At 42.6% G+C, this 26,945-nt stretch overlaps 1 protein-coding gene across 4 annotated transcripts; it reads left to right on the forward strand.

Moving 5' to 3' along the window:
• LOC107397336 (homeobox-containing protein 1) lies at positions 1-26,945 on the forward strand. Of its 4 annotated transcripts, none has more exons than XM_054734891.2 (10): positions 1-159; positions 10,577-11,080; positions 16,981-17,066; positions 21,285-21,395; positions 21,632-21,788; positions 21,864-21,946; positions 22,907-23,002; positions 26,074-26,168; positions 26,251-26,334; positions 26,402-26,945. In XM_054734891.2, coding segments are annotated over exons 1-10 (1,539 nt in total). In that variant the 5' UTR covers positions 1-157; the 3' UTR covers positions 26,723-26,945. The 4 variants fall into 4 exon arrangements, with proteins under 4 accessions (XP_054590866.2, XP_054590867.2, XP_054590870.2 ...); XM_054734892.2 differs by having other exon boundaries at positions 26,077-26,168; XM_054734895.2 differs by having other exon boundaries at positions 26,080-26,168.

Genomic DNA, 26,945 nt, shown 5'->3' on the forward strand with positions numbered 1-26,945 from the left:
AACATGGCGTCTGTCTGCTGGACAAAAGGCGGATTGAAGCCCAGTTAGAAGCAAGGGGGAGACATTTTGGGAAAACTGCCGCTGTCTGCGTCTCTGCGCCCCGAGGCGGCGGATTTATGACCAAACAAGCATCTGTGGAGGCTCTCGGACTGGAATAATGTGAGTACCGCCGCCGTAGACGTGCCCCCGCCCGCCAGCCCGGCGCATTTCTCCGGGTTTTATCTGTGCGGTGATGTCTGCAAACTCCTTAAAATCCACCGGAGCCGTTGACGGGTTCCTTGGCGGGTTAGTTTAACGCCTCCCCGTCGGTCTCGTCGGATTACCGGAGTGACATGTATGTAGTTTATAAAGCGGACCGAGTCTGACATGACAACTTTTCTGTGTGGTGGTTAATTACAGGCGAACTGAGGTTCTGCACACGGCCAAGTTCATATGTCAAATTATTACGTTCCTTTTCATTTCGTAGAAAATGTCCCTGATTTCAGGAGAGACCTGCTCAACTCCTGAAGCAGACCGAAAGAAACCTCCTCTTGTTTTCACGTTCCTGTCTGGAGCATGACAACTTTGTGCAACACCAAAGGCTCTTCTGGTTCCGAGTCCAGTTTGAAACTTTAACGTTTCCCATCGTGTCTGCTGCAGGATCGAGCTTGTGCCACGTCTGGCTGGTTCACTGGGTTCAGCCTCTCTGATCCAGTTATTCTTTAACGTGTTGGGACTCTTTGATGAACAACCCAAGTTCAGCAATCATAAAGTTATTTTTAGACAAGCACACGCAGGAACAGTCCAGCGTGCTGTGTGAGGACCGAATCAGACGCTGTTGGACAAACATCTCAAAGACAGTTCTGGTTCTTGTCTTTTCTGGCTGCTCCACTTGTCATCAGACTGTTTGGGTGTAAGAAGTTATGCAGCGTCTGTCCTCACAGCCCGACTCCATGCTTCACCAGTGATCTACACTAGAAGGGCGTTCCAGTGTGTTCATGTCTTTGGTTAACTCTTTAGTGAAGACCATAACTAGATGGAGTTATTCTGGACCACCTTGGTGTTGGTGTAACCCTTCCTTTATTTGTAAAAGTTTGGGGTGCCTCAGGACGCATACGAACCTCCAACAGTTCACCACAGAGTGAGAAGCGGATGGATTCAGGATCGGGACCTTTTTCAGTCTGAGACTGTGGTCCTCAGTCAGGAATGGGTGAGTTTCCAACTCCAGGTTGAGAACGAGCTAGGGCTTCAGGTGGAGGAGATCTTGGAGTCTTGTTCAAAAGTAAGATGGTGGTAGATGAATAGATTAGTATTTAGTCTGTTGTGGTGAAGAGAACGCTGAAAGGTGAAGGTGATGACTTCCAGAGCAACCTACAACTTAACCCTCATGAGCTGTTATGGCTGAAGTGAGATGTCTCTGCTGGCGAGATGAGAGAGGGCTCAGGTATACAGTAGGAGCTCAGAGTCCCTGCTTGTCTGCATGGAAAGAGATGGGGCATCTAGTGAGGATTATATCTATGGAAGGTGTTTGACATGTCCCACTGGGAGGAGACTTTAGGACAGTCTGAGGACTCACTGGTGGCTTGGTAATGTCTCTCTCCTGGTGTATGGAGGGAGGTAGTTGGGAAGAGGGAGGTCTGGGGACCTCCGCTTAAGCAGCTGCTCAGTTCTGGATAGGTGGCAGAGAATAAATGTGTTCACTGAAAACCCATTTTTTAATGATTATGTCTGATTATAATTGGTCACAATGTCACACTGTCACTGAACATTCGTGGACTCACCCATCTTCAGTCAAGACAGGGAAGGCTGTTCTCGGTTTAAGTGTCCAGGGAACAGCAGAGAACATCACGACTAGTAGAAGGTAACTGTTAGCGTTAGCAACTCCACCACACAGCAGGACTCTTCCAGGTTTATGTCATTTGTGGAGATAAAACCTCAAAGAGTCAGTGGTAGAGTCTTGTTGTTATCCAATCAGAGGAGAGACGTATCAGGTAATAAGACCCCAGATTTTGCCATCTTAAGCTCAACTGTGATAGTTACTGGAATACACGGGTATATTCCAGTATCCCCCCCACCGAGTAGGACTCGCAAGCCATTAATTCCTGCCAGAGTCCACAGTAAATGTATTGGTTAAATGAGTGAACCACACCAAAGTAACTACCGGTAACTAAACAAATAAATTAGGATTAAAAAATCAGATCATTATCTCCACCTACTGAAACAGACTATATAACAATAAACCGACTGCTGTGGTGCAGCTGACCTCAGAGTAATATCCTGGGTTTGTCCTTGGATCTTACCTTTGTTTAGGTCATCTAACTGACCAATCACAACAGACTGAGACTTCTAAAACCACATTTACAACCAACATTTATTTTAGCAGTCTGCACATTTATAATATTACTGTATTTTTGGAAACTAAATCATGCAAACCACTCGTTTCACACACGGGTTTCACAGGATGGAGATGGAGAGTCTTAATAGATGTTTCTTTTGCTCGGTGGGGAAATATTTCATTTGAAAGTGCAACGATTGGCTGCAGCTACAGATTGATTTAGCTTTTGTGTTATACCTTGGCTAAACTAATTGCTGTTTTCTAATTGACCCACATATTCTACATAACTCAGATGGATAGTGATCCAGAAACACAGTTTCTGGTATTTTTTCATTTGCACTAGACCGCTGAGATAACCATTTTGCTGTATCTTTGCAGGTCTTTGTTGTTCGTATCAATCCAACTTGATTATACCATGAGTCATCCTCTGCAGCAGGAAGAGAAAGTATGTAGCTTGGCTGCCTGAGATGTAAAATTTTCTTGACATTTTTCCTGAGATACTCACAAACCACACACACACACACACACACACACACACACACACACACACACACACACACACACACACACACACACACACACGCCCTCTGTGTCCATTTCTTATAATCTCAGATATGCCTGCCGTATTAAATTTTCTGCTGTTGCTTTTTTCTCCCTGCAGCAGAAAGAAAAGCATCAAGGCAGATGTGTTATCTCTTATTTCTGTTTATCTCCCTCCTCCCCCCACAGACCAGCTTTGTTGCTGTTATCAAAGCAGTTTTTTTCAGTCCACATCACAATATGTTTAAAGCTGCACAGCATAGCACAGTACAGCTGAGGATATAAATGAATATTTCAGAATGCTAAAGCTGCATGGAAGAGATGGTGTATTTCTATAGAAATCAGGGAACCCAGCACAATAGCACAAATTAACTGAGTCAATTTGCATAACATTATGTGATTACCGCCGGGGTTGGAAACGTCTGTGCTCAAATAAAAAGTCTGATTGAAGCTGAAGGAACGCACTCTATATCTGGAAAGCAGCTGCTGAGCAGTGTTCAAGAGGTGTGTGTGTGTGTGTGCGCTTGTGTGCGTGCATGCATGTGTGTGCAGTCTGTAAATCTGCTGGTAAGAAGCTGACAGATGTGTCTGTACTGCAGTTTTTCTTATGGTGTCACTGTTTGTATTTCCACGATGTATGCAGATGAAGCTCATCTGTGATTTTTCTGGAGAATTGTCGCCATGTTGCTTGAAATGCTCTTCACACACTGATGAAAACCAATAATTTAAATGCTTGGTCACAAAAAGGAATAATTTTAATCTCCTCTGAAATGTACAATCCTGGGAAAACTACAACCAATTATCACACTGGTCTCCATCTCAGTGATTGGCTCCTGATCATGGACCACCCCCTACTTGCCTCTTCATGCATGAATGATGCATTCTCGACTTGAAGCTGTTAAACAGGAAGAGAAGCTAAAGCTGGGCTGCCTCATGTGTCTGACGGAGTGTTCTGTTCTGTTTTCAGATGGCATTTGAGGTGTTGCTCTGTTTAGAGTCTGGTTCTGTTCTTGTTGGGAGATGTTTAGGTGATGGACTTGTTTTCTGTGAATGCAGCGCTGGACGGTAGAGCTGTGGTTCAGCCAACTCAAACTGTGTGTGTGTGTGTGTGTTGGATTGGGGATGGACTTTTGGATTGTGTATTTTCCAAAAGTTTCTTGCTTAAGCGGCTTTTCAGGAACTCCCACCTTACCTTTAAGTAATAAGATACAGACATGTAATTTTAAAAATATTTGTAACTTATGTTTTGCATCTAGAAATAAAGTACCGGTAATTAAATTACATTTCTGTGTTGTGTAACAGTCAGAGTGATGTTGCAAACAAATGCCAGTAATAGTTATACAGAACAAAGTGACAGCTGTCTACTTTAGCCTTACAGTTCAGAACATTATGAGCATATCTCAATGTTCTTTTAAGGTAATCATATAAAAATGAAGTGAAATGTCTCTGTGAGCATTTGCTCCCGAGAGATAATAAGATAAAGGAGGTAAGCTTTCAACTTTCATATGAAGGTAAATTAATCCTTAACAGAAGAGATGTCCCACTTCTATGAAATGAAGGGCTCAGATTTCACTGTTGGAACAGAAGACCTCATAGGTGATGGAATACAGAACACATAATGGCCAGGTCAGCAGGACACACCGTCAAACAAAATGGGACGTGCAATACCCTAAGTGCAGGTTTTACCCCCCACCCCCACCTGAGTCACATTGCTGTCAACCAAATAAACAAAACTGTAGTCTACCTTAGAGCTGGACGATGCAGGAAAAAACTTATCGATAAAAAAAATCATATTGATCGATATCAATGTAATGTACCAAGTGGTCAAATCTTCACCAATAAATTGACCAGAAAGCAACCTTTCATTTGCAGACATAAACCCACCATCTGTCTGGCCTCCAAATCCAGAAAATTCTGCCCAGTTATTGTTTCCGTACAAGAAGACAAAACATTCTCACCCAAGGTCTCATGCAGGAGCCAGACTGCTGCAACCCCACTCTAAATAAATGTAAACCTACTTGAAGTTCCTACGTGACTTTACAACTTATAAGTTTGAATCATTAAATGTGCTGAATGAACAAGATGTTTAAATCAAATCTGTGCTTTAATCAATGATGGTTTTAAAATTAAATAGTTCCTGCAATGATCCATTTCAGATCTTATCTACACCAGATCAGCATGTGTTTGATTTAACAATTAACCTACCAATATACTTATACACACTATAATAAGATAATTATAAATTTTAACATCCATTTCACATAACTGTTAACATTCTCTCACAAAGGGTTAACCATCTTTGCATCTGAAGGAAGGCAGGACGTCTGAGAAATGTTTTGGTAAAGCTCTCAAACGTGTCAAATTCTGAGTTGCCAAATTTATAAGCAATGTGATTTTAATAAAACAGTAATTACTTCCCGATTAATTCAGTTTCCTACTGACTCCCCATTCGGTCAAATTGGGGAAGAAGCAATTTTGAAACCATCCTATCTTTTGACCTCAGGTCAAAGCTTTTCTGCAACGCTGTGGGTGATATCAGACAGACGTCTCTTCTAAGAGCCAAACAAACAGACTTAGATGCAAACAAGTATTCCAGCTTCCTGTCGTCACCAGGAGAGATCGCAGACTAGACAGGTCCTATCGGAGCTAATCTACGCGTTCCTGATACCGAGAGGTCCACTCCACCGACAGTGACTATCACGACCTCTTGACCGCCTGGATCGCACGAGAATCTTCGGATAAGGGTGCGTAGATTCGACACAGATTGCGTCGGATGGGTTTTATAAATAAATCTGTAGTTTACCTAACATACAGCCAAATATATGAAACATGTCAAATATATTTTTTAAATTCAGCCCTGGCCATCTTAATCCATTACTTTATGATAAAGCAAGTTGGTTTCATTACCAGACTTTTTTATCGATTCTCTGTTGCAAACCACCATTGCTTGCTTTTTGTCAGACTTGTAAGAATGAAAACATCGCCACACTGGTGAACTACTCTAACCTTTTTATGGGACAGTTTCTTCCACCTCTCTGCTGCAACATCTTGTTTAAGTCCCACTGCTGTCTGTTTAGGTTTGAGAGGGGAGGGCTTGGTGATGGCGCGTGCATGGGTCTGTGTTTTTGATTGGTTTGATGTCAGTAATGACTCTAGTATGAAGCTATTCAATAGGAAAAGGAAACCTATATTGAAGTTGTATTAATCCATTTTCTTTCTATTGAACCACATGTCTATTGATCGATATATATATATATATATATATATATATATATATATATATATTACAGCCGGGTCCATAAATATTGGGACAACGACACAATGCTAACATTTTTGGCTCTATACACCATCACAATGGATATCAAATGAAACGAAGATGTGCTTTAACTGCAGACTGTCAGCTTTTATTTGAGCGTATTTACATCCAAATCACGTGAACAGTGTAGGAATTACAACAGTTTGCATATGTGCCTCCGAATTGTTAAGGAACCAAAAGTAATGGGACAGAATAAGAACCATAAATCAAACTTATACGTTTCAATACTTGGTTGCAAATCCTTTGCTGTCAATTACAGCCTGAAATCTGGAACACATAGACATCACCAGACGTTGGGTTTCATCCCTGGTGATGCTCTGCCAGGCCTGTACTGCAACAGTCTTCAGTTCCTGCTTGTTCCTGGGGAATTTTCCCTTCAGTTTTGTCTTCAGCAAGTGAAATGCATGCTCAATCAGATTCAGGTCAGGTGATTGACTTGGCCATTGCAAAACAGTCCACTTCTTTCCCTTCAAAAACTCTTTGGTTGCTTTTGCAGTATGCTTTGGGTCATTGTCCATCTGCACTGTGAAGCACCGTCCAATGAGTTCTGAGGCATTTGGCTGAATATGAGCAGATAATATTGCCCGAAACACTTCAGAATTCATCGCGCTGCTTTTGTCAGCAGTCACATCATCAATAAATACAAGAGAACCAGTTCCACTGGATGCCCACGCCATGACACTTCCAGCACTATGCTTCACTGATGAGGTGGTATGCTTAGAATCATGAGCAGTTCCTTTCCGTCTCCATACTCTTCTCTTCCCATCATTCTGGTACAAGTTGATCTTGGCCTCATCTGTCCGTAGGATGTTGTTCCAGAACTGTGAAGGCTTTTTTACATGTTGTTTGGCAAACTCTAATCTGGCCTTCCTGTTTTTGGGGCTCACCAATGGTTTACATCTTGTGGTGAACCCTCTGTATTCACACTGGTGGAGTCTTCTCTTGATTGTTGACTTTGACACAGATACATCTACCTCCTGGAGAGTATTCTTGATCTGGCATGCAAATTGGCGCTCCTCTGTTTTCATCACACTTAATGGTCAAACAAAGATCAGAATAAATTCACAAGCAGTAAACAACTAGCAATCATTGAGAAGCAAACATAATGTGGTGGTAATTCATGGTGTTGTGCTAATTAATTATGTAATGATTAAATTTACATATTGTTTAATGAACCATAAAATGTGAGATTCCGTAGGAAATATGAAACCAATCTTATGGATCTTTGGATAACTTAAACCAGAAGATTGGAACTTTTTATTGCAGGGATTATGTAACTACTTCGTATTAACTCAGAGACAAAGAGTCAAGTTTTAAAAGTTTAAAGATTGAACAGATTAAAACTAGACTAACTTTAAACACTAAATGTATGGTGTAACTAAGGTGAATTGAGATGGAGAATGTTGTAGTGTGGAATGTTGTTCAGAACCAGCAAATCCGGAGAAACGATTAGTTCTGATGGGAGTGAAGCTTTTGGTTTGGAGATTTATAACACATTGAGACGCCATTCTGCCGGCCTACGTACCCTTTCGGAAGTCCCCGTTAGATCAGGAATGTCGAGGTCCAGCTTGACCTCCTCTGGAACCGAAGCCGGTAGGAAAAGCAGCTGTTGCCGACCAGGCAAGTCTTGAGATACTTCCGGGTCACGACAGTTTTATTGACATCTAGCAAGACCCAAAAAGGAGTCGTGATTCAGCTTTTATTCTGAAAGGAACGGTTGCAGCAGTTGGAACAGCAACAGATTTATCCAGCTTGTCGTTGGTTCTTTTGACTGAAGAGGAAAGTTACGGATTGGCCACTCTGACAACTTCTCTAGAAAGCTTTGAACTGAAGTGTAGGCTGATGTGGGCATAGTTTTACAATTTGGATGTTTTGATTTACGGTCGAATCAAAAAGGGACAGATTTACCAAGCACCAACAAAACCACTCCTCCGTCTGATCTGGAAGATTCTGACTGGATCATAAAAGGAAATGTGTCATGTGACTTAACATTATGCGTGATCATTCTAGTGGAAACATATAAAGTTATTTTACTTATTAAAATCTACTAATCATAAACCTTTTCATTTCAGATTGGTTCACATTTTATTATTGGACTAACACTTTGTTTGATTAGCTTTATTAGAATAGAGTTCTTTGATTTATTAAAAGGAGAGTCCATTCTTCATTCTTCTCTTGAGCTGGAAAGAAGCAGTTTTAGAAGCAAATGCATGACCTTGAGACAGTCTCATGCAGATTAGTTCTTCCTGAGGAGAGAGTAAATAACCTTCGGTGGAATAGCTCCTTCATCACGTTACAATAAGTGTGCTAATTAAATTAAATTAAATTATACAACAGTTAGTTCTAACCAAGTAATTTGATTGGACAAGAGACATTCCTTGAGTGCTGATATTGGAGTACAACAGCACTGGGACATTTTACAGACAATATCAGGCGTTAATGTTGTATTTTTGTGTTTCCTGGCAACAGCTTTCTAGTTGGAACTATTTGTGTTGGCGGAGCTAAATAAATGATTGAATAAACTAACAAATTATATCTTATGTCGCTTAATATTGTTAAGAAATTTTGCTCTTAGAACTGTTGTATAAAAGCAATACCACTCAAGAGGGAGTGCTGTTGTGCCAAATATCAGTACTGGTGTGATTATTTACGTATTAATGATTTGAATCACACAAATGCATATATTCAACACAACAGCACTCCCTCTCGTGTGATATTTGTTAATTATGAAATTTAAAATGACAGCCTACCTACAGCAAAGGAGTGAAGTTCCCAGCTGGCATCGATGAGGTGTGCAGTAACACAGAGGTAGTTATCATTATTGACAGATGTCCAGTGGTCCCCAGTCAGTGCTACACAAGTTGCTTCCACCAACTTCTCATCTTTCGCGGCTTTCTCTGTTGCATGCTGGTCATGTATTTTCCTCACGATTGTTCGCCTCGCAGGTAGTTTTTAGGATGAGTCACCTGTGGCCGCCTGGAGAACAAGCTCGAGCCATGTCGGCGCGTCTCGTTTGAAGATTCCTCTTGCATTAATGATGTCTCTTTCGCACCCTCAGGTATACATCCGCACCACGCATCCGCGCCAACCAGGTATACATCTGCGCAATGTGAAAGTCATCATAGCTTACTTAGTATAGACCTAGATCCCAATCCAACTTTGAGAATAGATTAATGGCGACATTTTTTTCATCGCGCGATCACTGAAACTCAATTTCGTTTCTCTGTATGTCTTGCACATGTGGTAGAAATGACAATAAAATGACTTTGACTTGAATTGATAAGAGACTGGCTTTGCCGCAGCACGTTAACGCTGATAAAGGCCCACCCCTTTTTTTATATATATGTATATATATATATATATAATATTGTTATTGAATTGTTGTCCAGCCCTAGGTCCACCCTACATCTTTCTCTGGACTTGTTAGGACTCAACATCGGTATTTATCCCTTGCTGCTTTTGAATGATGAGAAAAAATAGTTCCTGAATAATGAATAAGACCAGTGTTTGAAACCCAGCTGCCCATTGGGTCATTGAGACAGAGGCTCATTTTCAATTTTCTGATTAGAGAGCTGTGTGGGATTTGTCCAAGTTGTATAATGGGAAACCAGATCTTCACCCTTGCTTGGTTTCTGAAGGGGTTATGGGAATTTGGTTTTCCAGTTCACATGCTTATGACCACATTCTCGTCCGGTTCACTGTTGAGGACCATCAGTTGCTTAAAACTAAAGGTAGAAATGTGTCAACTTGGACTCTGCACCTTGTGTGAATGTGGAGTAGAACCACCATTCCACAATAAGATGTGTCAGTCAAAACCCACCAGCAAGATCATAAACTCTGCTAGGTCTGGGAACATTTAATGATCCCATGGATGGGTGGGCAGATGAATGTGTGTGTGTGGGTGTGTGGATGAATGAATGGGTAGATGGATGTGTGGGTGGGTGTCTGTGGATGGATGAATGGATGTGTGTGTGGGTGGATGAATGGATGTGTGTGTGGGTGGATGGATGGATGTGTGTGTGGGTGGATGGATGAATGGGTAGATGGATGTGTGGGTGGGTGTCTGTGGATGGATGAATGGATGTGTGTGTGGGTGGATGGATGGATGGATGGATGGGTAGATGGATGGATGGATGAATGGGTAGATGGATGTGTGGATGGATGGATGAATGGATGGGTAGATGTGTGGGTGTGGGTGGCGCGGGGGGGGGGGGATGATCTGAAATGACTCAGACTGGACATGATGTGTATAATTTCTGTTTTATGACTATAAAACAACCTCCCATCAGTCACTTACTGGTGAAGCAGTCAGCCCAACTAAAGCTAGATTTATACTCGCCAAGCTGACCCTCGTGAATGCAATAAAAAACGATGATTTGGTTTCTCTTTTGATATTCATTTTGCAGGATGTTCCAGCAGTGTGAGGAGCCTCGCTTTACCATCGAGCAGATCGACCTCCTCCAGAGGCTCCGGAGGACGGGTATTTCCCAGCCTGAGGTCCTTCACGCTCTCGACACCCTTGACCACTTGGACCGGCAGCATGGACAAAAGTTGAACCATAAAGCTTCCTATATGCCACCCTCTTCTTCCTTGTCTTCTTCCAACAGCACCTCTGCCTCTTCGTCCATGACGTCCGCCTCTACTCAGACAACGTTCCCTGATAATCAGCTCTCCCTGTCACCTAGAAACAACTTTGGCGCCACTACTCCACCTCTGGCCGTTCCAGCAGCCTCACCAGTTGCGATGGCAGCAGTTGTGCAGAATGGTCTGGTTGCCATCACCAACGGGAAGCTTTCTCCTCCTCGGTTTCCTGTGGGTGTGATTAGTGGTGGAGTAGCGGCACCAGGGTTTGGCTTTGAGGCCAGTGAAGAAGACATAGATCTTGATGAAAAGGTGGAAGATTTCATGAGGTAAGACAGTTAAGTTTGGTTGAAAAATCAAGCACAACTGAACAAGTACAGCGGGTAGAGAAAGTATTCAGACCCCCATTGGCACTGAGCAGAAAGCAGCCGCGGGTGGTGGTGGGTAAAGGTGGACAGCCGAGAGTACCGAATGATGCAGAGCAGCAAGTTGCAAACAGCCTCCTGCTTTTGTATTTGAATGGTTCTCCATTTCCTCTGCTTTCCCTACGTTTTACAGACTGGATGGGGTCATGTGACCAGCTGTGACCTGGACTCCAGTGGTCTGTGTCACAGCTTCTTAAAGGGACATGGACATCAGCAACCCACTCGCATTTAAAATGTTTTAACTCCAGGCATACCAACATGAACTAAACGATGTCTGTAAAACTTCGGTAATGGTTTACGGCCCAACCCTAAACCTAAGTATTCATAATTTAAAGTTCTAATCACATCTAAACCAATGAGTTATGTAATGATTTAGATTACATGTTATTTAATAAGCCATAAGGCGTAGGATTCCATAGGCAATATGAAATCCACCTTACGGATCTGTGAGGTTAAACCAGAAGATTGGAACTTTTTATTGCAGGGATTAGATAACCGCTTCGTATTCACTCACAGACAACAGAAGAGAGAGAGAGTCATTTTTAAAAGTTAAGAATTTTATTACTAACAAACAGAGGCGGTTTTACCATTAGGCATAGGTAGGCGGCCGCCTGGGGCCCCCTTGTGTTGGGGGGCCTCCTAGCCCTGACCGCCGGCATCCCTCTGTTAATGCCACAATATTCTTATTACCAACCTGTGGCCGCAGACGGTATTGGACATGCTTCTCATTATCGTAATTCCTGAACCGTTCAAGATATCATTAAAATTCCAAAAGTGCTGAAAAGATTAAAAATGGGGCTTTTCGTGCACATACAATACATTACGGTAGCCACCGGGATTCCCTGTCTTGAGCGCAACCAATCACAACACAGATTCAGAGACGTGCTGAGTTTGTCATCCAAAATGCTCGTTTTATAACTTTTGAATGGCTGATCAAATTCAAAAAATTCCAACGGTTCCTAAAAGTACATAAAAGCAGCTTTCCAACGATTTATAGCATGAAGCAATCAGAGTTATGGAAAATATCGCTACGAGGGGAAATCCTGCTGTACAGCCTGATTGAAACGGGGCGCAGCGCCTCGGTGAAAGTGGATAACGGAACAGGGAAGCTAATTAGCATAAAAACCAGCATGAAATTATGGAAATGCCTCAAAGAAAATCAACACGATCTATTAGTTGTCCCAGAAGGCTTTTATCTGAAGACAGTGACCACGAAGAAGGACAGATCTCCAGTGAACCAGGATATGAACGTTTGTTCAGTCTTTATTTTTTATTTTTTTATTTGAACAACCCTCAACTATTTGCTAATTGTAAGATTCAGCTTCATTCCAGAATCATTTATCTTTTTACAATAAATAATTATTTTTGCTAAAACAAAGGTTTTTGGTATAGCAGTGCACGGTGTGCCAGAGAAGCACCCCATGGCAGTGTGAGGTGTGCAGGACTCTGCCTGCAGCTGGAGAGAAACCGCTTCAAGGCCTACCACATCAAATAAAACCGTCTGAAAGTTTACAAAAATAAATGGTCTTAAAAACTGCTAAAAAAGATACCAAGGTTCTAACTTTTTAAAGAATAGATGCATTACAGTTCAAAGTTTAAATTGTTCATTCCAAATTGTTTGCCCAGTAATTTAGAAGTTCCTGTTCAGTAATAAATGTAAAAAATTCAAATCCGTTTTTTGCTTTTTTTCACTTTTAAACTGATTTTTTTAAAGGCTTTAATATAAATAAATTCTAAATACAAACCATACACTGAAAGCTGAGGTTGTTCTGAAAAAAGAAGAGCTACACACACTTTGTATTTTTTATTACAATTTTACAGCCATAAGATTAAAAAATACCAGGCGGCCCTGTTATAATTATGGTCATAAGAGGGTTATTAAGACGGCAATGCACAAACAGGAAGTGGTTGGTAGTCATTCCACTCCAATCCAGTTGGTGGCGGTAATGCACCAAATTATTGTTTGCCAAGTGCCATAAGACCACAAATAAGAAGAAGAAGAGAGGCGGGAGCATTCGTAACAAACTCAAAGCGATAGTCATAACATTAAGCATGAAATGGAGTTATCCTAGTGGCTCCAATAAGAGAAAGAAGCAGCTTGCTTCATAAAAGCTTTTATCTTCACTTCTGAAAGTGACGTCATTTTTCGATGTAAACATCAAAAGGAAGCAGAAAGGAAAAACCATGGAAAATGTTTAAAGGGAGGAAAACATAGACCAAAATGGAAAATAGAAAAAAATAACTAAGGCTAAAGCACAGGAGCACTGACAGGAAAAAGAAAGCAGAGCAAATATTGAAAGCACTCAAAGGGAGGGAAATACAGGAAAAAAGAGGAGGACTAATAAAAAGGGAAAATAACTCGTGTCAGAAGAGGAGAGAGTTTCGCAAATCCAGTTAAAGGTAAGATTGTCAAAAATTTAGTGTAAGGGGCCCCATGTCTGTGTTCGCCTTGGGCCCCCAAATAGCTAAATCCGCCCCTGCTAACAAATTAAACTAGACTGACTTTAAACACCACATGTATGGTGTAACTAATGTGGATGAGACGGTGAATGGATGACGTGTGATGTTAATCAGAACCAGCAAATCCGAAGAAGCGATTAGTTCTGACGGGAACTGAAGGTGATGTCTTCGCGTTAAGCTTTAGTTAGGAGGTTCATACTCGCATGAGACACATTTGCCGGTCTACCTACCCTTCAGGAAGTCCCCTTTAGATCAGGAATGTCGAGGTCCAGCTTGACCTTCTCTGGAACTGAGCTGGTAGGAAAAGCAGCGGTTGCCGGCCAGTCCAGTCTGTGAGTTACTTCCGGGTCACGACAATTTGTTGGCGTCTGGTGAGACCTGAGCCTGGGTCTTGATGGTTCAGCTTTTATTCTGAAAGGAACTGTTGCTGCAGTTGGAATAGCAACAAATTTTTCAGCTTGTCGTTGGTTCTTTTTGGTGGAAGAGGATAGTTCAGGATTGGCCACTCCGACACTTTCTCTGGAACACTTTGAACTGGCCTTAGAGATGACGTGGCTTAGTTTTATACTTCGGATGTTATGGTTTATTGTCGAATGAAAAATTACCAAACACCATCAGAACCACGCCTCCATCAGATGTCAGATTCTGATTGGATCAATGAAAGTAATGTGTTATGTCTTTTAACGCTATGTGAAATCAGTCCTGTTGGAACATTTAAAGTCATAGTACCTTTATATTCTATAGGATTATAATAAAGTAATTAATATTTTGATTTCACATATCGGTCACATCTCATTTATTGACTAACACTTTGATGGATTAGCTTTATTAAAATAGAGTTCTTTGATTAATTAAAAGAAAAGAGTTCATTCTTCATTCTTCTGTTGAGCTGAAAATAAGCAGGTTAGAAGGAATGCATGAGACCTTGAGACTAGAGCTGAAACGATTCCTCGAGTACCTCGAATAATTCGAGTACAAAAAATCCTCGAGTCAAATTCTCTGCCTCGAGGATTCGTTTAATTCATATTTAATTAATTCATGGCTTTGCAATCGCCCGGGGTCATGTTTCACCCGGACCGGAAACACAATACCAATTCTGTTGTTATAATTAAGATATTAAAGATTCTCAAACGATCCCACCTCTCTCTCTTTTCTTGACTCAAAGTCAATACAGAGTGTTTAATTAAACTCCCTGATGATAAAAACAGCCTATTCTTCTGTTTATAAAAAGTGAACTACTTACAGTGTATTAAAATACAACTCCAGATAGTTACATCACTTCAATTCCGTGACGCACATGCCCACTGGACTGAATGCACACGCGAGTAGCGAATATAACTTAACTTTCTCTTAAGCCATGGCGGACAACTTGAACCCCAGTGGAGTGCGAAAAAGACAGAAAATGTCAAAGTTGTGGGACCATTTTTCACGTCGTAAGGCGGAAAACGTAGTCCAGTTTAAATACTGTAAAATGGATTTAGCCTACCACAACACCACATCCTCCGTGCTGCAGCACCTGTAAATGTCACTTCTGCAAGCGGACTCGGAGCCTCTACAAGATAATGCATTTTAGCCTGTATTTCTATATATTCTGCGGACTATGCGACTTTTTCGTTTGTAGCGCTCAGTTTCAGCTCACACCTTACATCTGGTAGCAACACGTTGGACTTAAAATGTGCTAAAAAATAGCAGTTTTTACACAATATGTCGGACTTTTTATTGTGTTATTGATGTCTGTTGTCCCTCGGGGTTTCTGCAGGAGGACACGGGTATTTATGAGTGGCGGAGGAAAACGAAAGAAAGTAAATAAATGTTTTGTGATCAGTATAATTTGACAAAACCACGGCAAACATGCTTTTGGCAATCCTTGTTAGTGTGAGACAAAAAGTGTAGAAATTAAAACGGACGTGTGTTAATAGGGAAACAGCCGGCGAGCTGTTTGCGCCGTGAGCGGTTCTGGTTCTGTTTGGGCCGCAGCCGCTCGCAGCGCTACTTCAGCAGTTATCCTCCTAGTTTTTGTCTGGCTTGCAGGCTAGCAGATTCTCGCACGAGGGGAAAATCGGCTCAGGTTTACTTATTTTTTGCACACGCATTTGTTTACTGTGAAGAAAAGTTGAAGTGCTGAAGTTATGCAAACTAATTTTGAATAAAACTTGAAGAATAACTGGCAATTGCTTGCTCATTTTAAGAGGTCTTTCATAATTAACATGCTATTTGATATCAAATCAAATCACTTTTATTGTCACGTCACATGTGCAGGTACACTGGTACAGTACATGCGAGTGAAATTCTTGTGTGCGAGCTTCACAGCAACAGAGCTGTGCAAAAATACAGTAATGTAAAAACAAGTAAAATATAAAAATGGCTAATCTACGTATACAAATGAATAAAGTAAACAATAAGATAAGAGATATAAAATGTACAGAGGTTGGTATGTGCAAAACTGTGGCATTAATGTACAGTATGGAGCGTGCAATGTTGGAACTTGGTGGAGCTCGCGACGAGGCAGCCATACTCGGCGCCATCTTGGCTCATCAATATATGATATAAAGGTTTACAAACACAAAAGGGTAATTTATTAGAGTACTCGATTAATCGAAAAAAAGATTCGATAGAGTACTCGATTACAAAAATATTCGATAGCTGCAGCCCTACTTGAGACCATATCTCATGCAGACTGGTCCTGTGTCAGAGGAGGGAAAAAGAGTCATTTCATTCTGTTACAGGTACAAAAACACTTTTCCCTATCAGAGGTGTAAAGATGCTAAATTTGACACATTAAACCTAAAATATTTTTTTCTACCTTTCTGGATCCAGCCCCCAGTGGATGGGGGCTTCACATCGGGCAGCCGGGGTTTGCCCCTTGGCTTCCACTAGCTTTTTTTCACTAATAACCGCTCTATGTAGAAGACTGCAGGTGAAGTAGGACACACTGGATGTTTCTCACAGAAAACGAGGTGGTGTGTGTACCCATGTTTTTTCCTAGCTGTGCGGGAGGATATTTGGGTTTACGCAAAGACAGCTACGAGTGCACATGGCCAGAGAAGCATACATCTGGCCTTTGAGCTTGCTTACAGCCATTCTGTCGCTCTGGCTGGAGATCCTTCAAGGATTACTGGCACTGTTCTCACGTGCAGTCTAGTACCTCTCATCTATAGTCTGCAGCCAGACAGAAGCAGTATTGATTAGAAAATGTGTGGAGATGAAATCGGATCACAGTGGGGTTACTGCCTCTGCTTCCTCCATGCCTACAGCTGGTTTTACACTGGTAATGCCTGGTGTTTAAAGATAGAGCCAGAGTTTACCATCGCCGTACGTTCAGATTTATGGATGTGTTATTCCAGGAGGGACAGCGCTGTGATAAAAGAAGAAATCAAGTCCTTCCTGGCCAACAGACGGATCTCCCAGGCGGTCGTTGCTCAGGTAACAGGTGAGTTACAGACCTCTAATTTATCAATACAGAGATGAGACTAGCGTCAAAGTCACCCAGATCCGGTGCTACAATCAGGACCGGTGCTAGAGCTGGCTGTTTAAAAACCAGTTCAGAACCAGTTTAGTTTTCCACAACCTGAGAACCAGCTCAGAGTCACGTCATCACATCACGTAAAACTTATTCCAGCAAAGGTTTGGTCCTTCTGTTGAATTCTGAGTCTCTCTAGAGGATCACAGTGAAGGGAGACAGTTTATCTATGCCCAGGTTTCTCGTCCTCAATGCTTCCAACCTGCAGGTTTTAGCTGGCCTGCTCTGACACACCCAGTTTAAATAGAGGAGTGAAAATCGGGCTTCTGTAGAAATCAATATGGTGAAGAGGTCATTCAAGCAAAACTAAACATTTTTCTGCTTCTTGCTCCTACTGGTTTAAAGCAGAATTACAACTGTCCTAGCAAATGCTGCTGCAGCCTACTGTAGCTAGTGCTAACAATGAGCTAATGCTAACATAAATCAATTGATTCTAAATACAGTCAGGTGCTGGTCATCAGATTGGAATATCATGACAAAGTAGATTTATTTCAGTATTTCCATTCAAAACATGAAACTTGTATATTAGTTGCATTTATTACACACAGACTGATATATTTCAAATTATTTTAATGTTGATGATTAAAACGGACGACTAATGAAAATCCCAAATTCAGTATCTCAGAGTATTAGAAATCAATTAAGACCAATGCTACAAAGACATTTTAGAAATGTTGATCAACTGAAAAGTGTGAACATGAGAAGTATGAGCATGTACAGCACTCAGGATTTGGTTGGAGCTCCTTTGGCCTGGGTTACTGCAGCAATGCAGTGCGGTATGGAGTCCGTCAGTCTGTGGCACTGCTCAGGTGTTATGAGAGCCCATGTTGCTCTGATGGTGGCCTTCAGCTCTTCTGAATTGTCGGTCTGGCATGTTGCATCTTCCTCTTCACAATACCACATAGATTTTCTATGTGGAACTCCTGCTTTGAGGTTTTCTGTTGTACCAAACTATGTTGTTAGAAACACACAAAACATTGCTGTTTATTTATAAATCTATAATATTCAGTACATTTTTGACATACGTAGGACGCCATGTTTTCTCCAAGCAATGCACTCTGGGGGCGATGAGGTATATTGGTTGTACTTGGAAGAATAGCTATTGATGCTAGTGTTTGTTTACGCGCTCACCGTATTAATAATTAAGTAAAATGCCGCATTGTGCTTCTTTTGGATGTAATTTCCAGCCAAAGGGCAACAAGGGGAGTGATGTGAGTTTACACAGCTTTCCCACTGGCAAGAAGAGGAGAAAGCAGTGGGAAGATGTCTGTGGACGGACACAACTTCCCAAAGACTGGCTGTGTTCCCAGCATTTTTCTCCTTATGCGTTTGAGGCTTCTAGTCGACCACAACTACTTAAAGAGCTCACCAGAGCAGCTGGGTATGAGAGAAGGCGGAAACTAAATGCTTTACCGACCATTTTCCCACACGAGGAGCCTAAACGCCCTCGGAGAGACAAGAGACGCTGGACGCTCTCCTGAGCCGACAACCCGCTCCTGCAGCTGCCGCTTCTGTCATGTTGGGCGAACCATCGGACACGCCACTCGCCACGGATGAAGCTGGACATTCACCTCTCCCGTCAGTAAAACAAGCATAAGTGTAGCAACACAGGGTTCTCCAGATATGTAACAGAAGCAGGGACCTGAAAAGGCTCAACAGCCTAATAAAAAAGGCTGGTTCTGTTCTGGGGACGACTGTGGAACCACTGGAGGAGATAATGCAAAGAAGGATTCTCCAGAGAATCAAGAAAATGATGGACAACCCTGAGCATTCTCTTCACAAGACTGTCCGACAACGGAAGAGTGTCTTCAGTCAGAGGCTTCTTCAGTTTCGCTGCAACACTGACCGCTACTGGAGATCCTTCCTGCCAACAGCCATTGTAATATACAATAACTCTTTGCTGACTTGATTATTATTATTATTCTGAGCTACTACAGCAATCAATTTCCCTCTGGGATTAATAAAGTATTTTTGAATTGAATTGAATTGAATCTGCAAAAACGATTAAAGTGGTTTCACTGAATATCCTAATCATCTATAAAGCACACGACAGCTCTGGATGCTAAAATTCTCCAAAATCATTCATAATTAAATAAGTTTGATCACACGATAGCTTACCGTTAACTTCTGCTGACAAAAATGTGAGCACTCTCCCTCTTGGTTACCATGGAGACACATTTGCTGCACACGCCCCACCGGTTTTGTCCTGCTCTCGCTTCATCCCGCCCTTCTTGCTCTTCATGTTGATGCTCGTTTTGTGAAACATGGTCAGTGATGTCCTCATTAATGTTTCACTCTGGTTCAAAGTGAAAAGGCTGAACAGATGACATGTTGATGTCGCTGAACAGTCTCTACAGGGTCCCAAAGCCAGCCGGTGCTACCGAGGTACAACCATATGATGTCATTACCCAGAGTGCATTGCGACGCTAACGACAAGTTACAACAATAAGTGACCTACGAGTTAAACTATTTTTACAAATTTTATAAAAATGAAGAAATTAAGAAGGTTTTTTACACCATTTTAATATAAATTATACTAACATTTATCTTTTAAGAACCACAGAGTTTTGTAACCTGGGTTCCTTTTAAGGTCGTGCAAGCTCTCTGGCCAATCAACAACAGGGATACCTTGGTCCTTAAACCAGGTGGTAGCTTTGACACTGTATGCAGGTGCCAAGTCCTGTTGGAAATGAAATCTGCATCTCCATAAAGGTGGTCAGCAGCAGGAAGCATGAAGTGCTTTAAAACTTCTTGGTAGATGGCTGTGTTGACCTTTGACCTCAGAAAGCACAATGGACCAACACTAGAAGATGACATGGCACCCCAAACCATCACTGACTGTGGAAACTTAACACTGGACCTCAAGCAACGTGGATTCTGTTCCTCTCCTCTCTTCCTCCAGACTCTGGGACCTTGTTTTCCAAAGGAAATGCAAAATTTACTTTCATCAGAGAACATAACTGTGGACGACTCAGCAGCAGTCCAGTCCTGTTTGTCTTTAGCCCAGATGAGACACTTCTGACACTGTCTCTTGTTCAAGAGAGGGTTGACACAAGGAATGTGACAGCCGAAACACGTCCTGCATACGTCTGCATGGTGGTTGTTGAAGAACTGACTCTAGCTGCAGTCCACTCTTTTTGAATCTGCCCCACATTTATGAATATATTATGTTCCACCATCCTCTCCAGGGTGAGGTTATCCCTACATACACTTTTTTCTACCACATCTTGTCCTTCCCTTCACCTCTCTACTAATGTGCTTGGACACAGAGCTCTGTGAACAGCCAGCCTCTTTAGCAATGACCTTTTGTGCCTTGCCCTTTCTTTGCTTTGGTCTTCTTTGATATTCTAATATTCTGAGATCCTGAATTTGGGATTTTTATTTGTTGTCGGTTATAATCATCAAAATTAAAGAAATAAACATTAGTAATACTGTGTGTAATGAATGAATATGCAAGTTTCACTTTTTAAATGAAATTACTGAAATAAACCAAACTTGTCACGATTTTCAAATTTTATGACCAGCATCTATAATTCACCAAGTTGAGATCCAAACTCTTTTATCTGGTGGCACCATTTAGTGGCTGACAAGCGTATCGCACCATGACATCGTTTTACTTCGTATTCACGGCCGAAAGCAACGCCTCTCATGAGCGCGCTCCTCTAGCCGATAAAACGGCTAAACATGTTGATTCACAATCATTGTGCTCATGTTGTGTTGTGTTTTCATAGATTTCTATTTTAAAGACTTGTCCATGAGAAAGGTCGCCAACTCTGCATCAATCGAGGTACATGCTTAAAAACTCGAGTACGCTCTGATTGACGTCTGTACGTAAGCAGGCTGAAGTTACTGGGTAATTAACAGGTTCATGCTGACAGAAACAGCAGCTGGTGACATTAAAGAGCAGGGTGTTTTACAGGGAAAATCACTTCTGACCTGCTTTAACTGCAAATCAATGAGTCGGAATAAGCTGATAATGCTGACAAAGGGTCAGTTCAGAGGTTTTAGACATGGAGCTCACATCATTGTAATTGGTCTCCTTGAGCCCTCCTGGTGAGCTCTGGCTCCAGTTGAGAGCCTGTTTGATGGAAAAACCATTGTGAGTGACACCGGCCCCTCATCTTCCAGGAATCAGTCAGAGTCGGATCTCCCACTGGCTCCTGCAGCAGGGATCGGACCTCAGTGAGCAGAAGAAACGAGCCTTCTTCCGCTGGTATCAGCTGGAGAAGACTAACCCTGGTAACTCCACCATCAGGCCCACATGCACAAATGCAACACTTCAAACCAATGTTACAGATTCAAATGAAGTGAACTTTTATTATTCATAACCTGAAAGCCTGGCTGGATTTTGTAGGTGTCTGTAGCTCGCACGGGTTTCTGTTGTTGACGAGCTTTTATCAGACTTTGTCGGCACTAATAACTCAGAGAGAAAAAATGCTGATTCATTCATGTTCAAACCATGATTGTGACAACAGGTGCCACTCTGGCCATGCGAGCTGCCCCCCTGGCTCTGGAGGATGTGATGGACTGGAACCAAACCCCACCCCCATTTGCCTCGGCCCCTGGGGGCTTCCGCCTGAGACGAGGGAGCAGGTTCACTTGGAGGAAGGAGTGCCTGGCAGTCATGGAGAGGTGAGGGTGAGGAGATGGGCAGTGTGATGGTGGTAAAAGGAGGAAACTACAAGTGGTCTGTGTGTGTGTGAACAGCTACTTTAACGATAACCAGTACCCAGATGAAGCCAAGAGAGAGGAGATCGCCACTGCCTGCAATGCGGTCATTCAAAAACCAGGTAGGACATCGGTTTTGATGTTTTATTATTTTTTTCTGAAAGAAAATGCAATGAAAGTTTCAATTTGAAAAGAGCTGAGCTGTTAATCAGATCTGTAGTTAAAGTACGGTTCTGGCTGCCAGTGGTCACAAAAACAATGTCATAAAAACAAACTATTACTGTGCCCCACTGTGGTCATAAATGAACATGGGCAAGAGTACGATGTGGGTCACAATAAATACCCCTTCAGTTGTGAGGCCCAGTCCCTCAGTGGTGCTGACGTTCCCGTTTATAACGATCGGCGTTCCTGGAGGAAAAAACAACTGTCTTTATGCCCACTGCTGGGACATCTGGGCTCCACTAGCAGCTCTGCTGCCTGGCCAGTTTTCTTAATCCAGGGTATCCGCGGGTCCTTAAAAAGTCTTAAATTTGCTTTTCAAAATTTAAGGCCTTAAAAATCCTTAAAAATGACAAATAATCCTTAAATACAGATTCCAAAGGTCTTAATTTACCAAAGACCCACTAAACAAGATTCTTTTATTTCTATAAAAATTTCGTGAATTTCTAGTTAGTGTTCATGATTTTTTGTGCACGATGTTGGCGTAAGCGGAACCGTACACATTCAGCTGGTTGTGAAAGGGGTCTATTTTTAGATGAGCACATTAGCTGGTTAAGCTAGTGGGAGCTTGCGCCATGGGGAAGTTTAATGGTAACTGGATGGCTAATCCCACGTTTGCGACGTGGTTAGCACCGGTTCCAGGCAATAGCTGGAAATTATAGCTTAAATTTAATTTAAAAATAGCTTAAATTTGGTCAAAGTGGCCTTAAAACGGTCTTAAAAAGTCTTAAATTTGGCTCCCTTAAACCTGCAGATACCCTGTTAATCATCAAGTTTAGTTAGTTTCTTCAGGCGTTGTCTGAATGTCACAAAAACATTTCTTATTTGGTGTGTTTTTATGCTTGTGTCTGTTTGCCTTACAGGAAAGAAGCTGTCTGATTTGGAGAGGGTTACATCTCTGAAGGTCTATAACTGGTTCGCCAATCGCCGCAAAGACATCAAGCGTCGTGCTAACATAGGTAATGTTTATCTCTGTGTTAAAGCACCTCCAATCGAATCCGATTCTTGAAGTCCACCGAGTTGTCCCTTAGTACAAAAGAAACCCGCCGCCTGTTAGGTGTAGCTGCGTTTTCATGTGGCAAATTTCCTCAATCCGATTGAAATCTTGGTTGATCGGAATTTCCGAATCTCTGTTCACATGGACACGAACTGAAATGATCCGATCATGCCGTGCGTACATACGCACCAAGCATTTAATCCGATTAAATAGGTTGAGCATGCGCAGAGTTGCCTTTGCCGAAAGAAAAATTGTAAACAAACGCCATGAAACGAAAAGAAAAATGTAAAAACAGAAATAACTATTCTTCCTGCTTTCCTGATCCATTTATTCAATTTAATATTTTTATTTAGCTCATAGAAGTGACGTTTTCTTCAGTGAATAACTGCAGATATATGCTTTGCTGCATTTTATTGTTGATTAAAATAAGGGAGGGTTATGTCTGCCTCTTGATCAGCTAGTCCGCGGGTCTGAATTGACAGCTGTTGCGCTGCGCTGCGGCACAGAGCGGGGGTGGGTTAGCCTCATGTTTTATTACTGAGCTCTGTTGTGGCTTATTATTAATAACATGTGACGATCAGCTGAAACTGTTGAGAAAAATTTGTTCAAACAAAATAACAGAAGATGTTCAGAAAGTTTAGAAGCCTGTGTTCATCATTAACGAACCGCATCTCAGGTCATCTGCGTTTACGTGCTTCTAACACGGACTTTACTGTCGTCCAGAGTGTTTAACCGAGGACGTTTTCCTACCCAACATCAGCCTCCAATCAGGTCTGTAAAACCCAGATTATCCTGTCTTCTTTACAAGCGCGTCTCCATCACCTGCTGCAGAAGCTGCTGCGTTCAAAGCTGACAGAAACGGGGATCCGTGCGCTGCAACCCCCGCGATAAACCTGCGTATTTCCAGTACAGATTTGAACATGTTTGTCGAATGATTTGTGCAATAATCAGATTTTTATTTTACTTCCACAAAATGCAAGTTCTGAATTAAATATTACTGAAACGGGGACGGCTTGTCGTCGGATTTAAAAGCCACCGCTCGTTAATTACACCGTCATTTTTGAAGTCAGGCAGTCCAAATGACAGCGGAGAGGCCCGCTGGCTGTTGCACACATGCGCAGTGGGCATTATTTTACCCCAACAATCCGAATGGCTGTGTACATGCACGTCAATCGGAATGAAGAACGGAATAAACCACCTCTCTCAATCGGATTGAAATTTCAATCCGATCGGGCCGAATCGGATCAGAATATTCCGATTGACATGTTTACATGCAGAATTTTCAATCTGAATGGGCATTCAATCCGATTAAATATGCGCATGTAAACGTGGCTAGTGTTAGCAGCAGACCTACCTGCAGCCCTGAATCACCAGCCAGCTTCAGTGTGGTCGGTAAATAGCAGACTACAGTCCAGACCTTCACCCCAGAGAGCAGCCGTGCTTCCATTCTCTCTGAGAAGAAACAACGCAGCTCTGGAGGGAAATAAGAGGCTTATTGAACCAGTGAGACGGAGAATGTGTGCTGTAATCAAACCGGACATGTTTCCTAGTCATATTCAGGTGTTTTAGATTCATCTTTGCTCAGCAGCCCCACCCAGTGGATGGAGCTCTATTTGATCCAAACTGACTAAAAGCCAAGAAAATGCATCAATAAAATAGACCCTTTTACTGTTTGTAAACAATATGACGTCAGCGAGAATGCGCGCGCAGCTTGGCAACAGAAAATGGCGTTGTGTCAGGCTTTATCAAGCTACGTTGCGGGGCAACAGACTCCCGGATCCCTGTGGCATTACGGAATGGGTGGAAGATGTAGGTGCGTGGCCAGATATCCAGTGGCCCGATATTTTTACGTTTTTAAAGGAGAGGCCCAGTAAGTACACACGTGAGAAGCTAGGCGCTTACAAATCGTTAGATGCATACAACTATGTTGTCTGTGGCCACGTACAGAAAGTAAAATATCACGACATAGACTCTGAGTTTTGCGTCTTGAAGGCAGAAGTCCTTCCTAGCCAAAGACAAGGACACAAGACTGCTACGTACGAGGCTTGGGTCATAGTAAACAAACCAGAGAACTACGTCTTCACAGCCAGCTGTACCTGCATGGCAGGGTGAGTAAAGCATAGGTTTCTTTTTTTAGCGTGCTCAGAGTACATTCGTGTTAATTTTAGAGAAATACAGTTTATACTAATATGCAATGGGAAAATACAGATGAATTAGAATGAAATGTTAATTTGAAGCATGAAATAAAGCGTATAAATTTGTTTAATTCTGTCATGTTGATGTTCCAGACTTGGGTCATGCTGCAGCCACGCAGCAGCAATTTTATTCAAAGTTGAGCTTTGTGTTAGGATGGGAAAAACAGAAAAGTCTGCAGTTACATCTCAGGCATGTGCATAGAAAGGCCTGAGCAGGAAAAATGTAGAACCAGCTCCACTGAAGAAGAACATAATTACCTTACCTGATATAAAATGGGCGCCGCGCTACAAACTCGAGCGTTCGGATCGTGTTTTCAGTCCAGTTTTCATCAACTCTTTTGATGGCCTGCAGCCACAGACACCTCCGATTTTGTTGAAATGGATGTGCTCCCTTCGGAATTCTGTAAAGTTTCATTCCACTGCTTGAAGAGAAGCGATTCTGGCATCCGTACACGCAACAACCCGACATTTTTATGTGCTCAGAACTTCAAAACAAAGGGTTTAAAATGCTGTTTTAGTATCGAGTGTGAATGAGGAAGCCTTCACTCTCGTTGCCAGGCTGCGCGCGCAACTTTTGATGACGTAGGTAGTAAAAGGGTCTATACAAGCTCAGATAACCACACACACACACACGCACGCACGTGCGCGCACACACACAACCCGTCGGGCCCAGAGGGAATAAGAAGCTTAAGATAACATGGAATTGGTGTCCAGTCAGACCAAGCAGGTACCAATGAAGTTGAGGCTAAAGAGCATCTTCTGAACTGGTCTGGTGTTTGGTGTTTGGGTCCTGCCTGTCTAGAGTTGATATGCTATGATGGCGTTTGTGTTTTTGAAGAAGCAGCCATCTTGGAGAGCCATGGCATCGAGGTTCAGAGCCCAGGAGGTCAGTCCAACAGTGACGAGATGGATGGAAACGACTTTCCTGACCAGGTGAGGAGCTCGGACACTTTTGGTGAGGAGCATTTCAGCACCACATGAGCTGGACTGACTTTGTTTGTTGGATGACCTTCAGGCTTGTGAGGTGACTTTGTTCGATAAGAGAGCTTCAACCAGGCAGTTTGCCTTCAGTCGAGCTGACCTATCTTCTCCAACCCAGGTACGCCCCCACCTCCTCCACAACCAAAGATGGCCCTCCAGCTGCTAACATTGTCCTCCCCCTTCAGGTTCCTCCTCAGCTCCCCAGCTGGTTTTCTGCTTTGGCCAGGGGGGGTGCATCCGGACACAGGGGCACATCTCTGATTGGCCGGTCCCTCTTGTCAGGGCTGGGCCCTCAGGCTGAAGGCTCCAGGCTGACGGGCGTGTCCTGGTCCCCCCCTTCTCCGTCCCTCCAGGATGATCCGAGCCTGCTGTCTGAACCCCAGGACCTCGTCAGCTCGGAGAAAATGGCGGTGAGCCGCCGCAGCCCTGCCTCGGCCAATCAGGCGGACAGAGCAGGAGGCAGCACAGGAAACCAGGTCAAGATGGAAACGCTGGAGGGCGACTGAAGGGACCGGCGGATGGTGGAGCTGCCAGGACAGGTGTCATCATATGCAAGCAGATTTTATAGGAATGTAAAAAGTAAGAAAAAAATAAGACCAAATGTTGCATAAACTCCAACCCTGATACCTCCCAACCCTACCTCCAACCACCAACCTACTCTACTATGCTCATATAGCTATTAATCAGATAGATATGATGGAAATAAGACCCATCTTTACTCGTTAGAGT

Source organism: Nothobranchius furzeri, chromosome 9 (assembly GCF_043380555.1).
Source record: "Nothobranchius furzeri strain GRZ-AD chromosome 9, NfurGRZ-RIMD1, whole genome shotgun sequence".
NCBI lineage: Eukaryota > Metazoa > Chordata > Actinopteri > Cyprinodontiformes > Nothobranchiidae > Nothobranchius > Nothobranchius furzeri.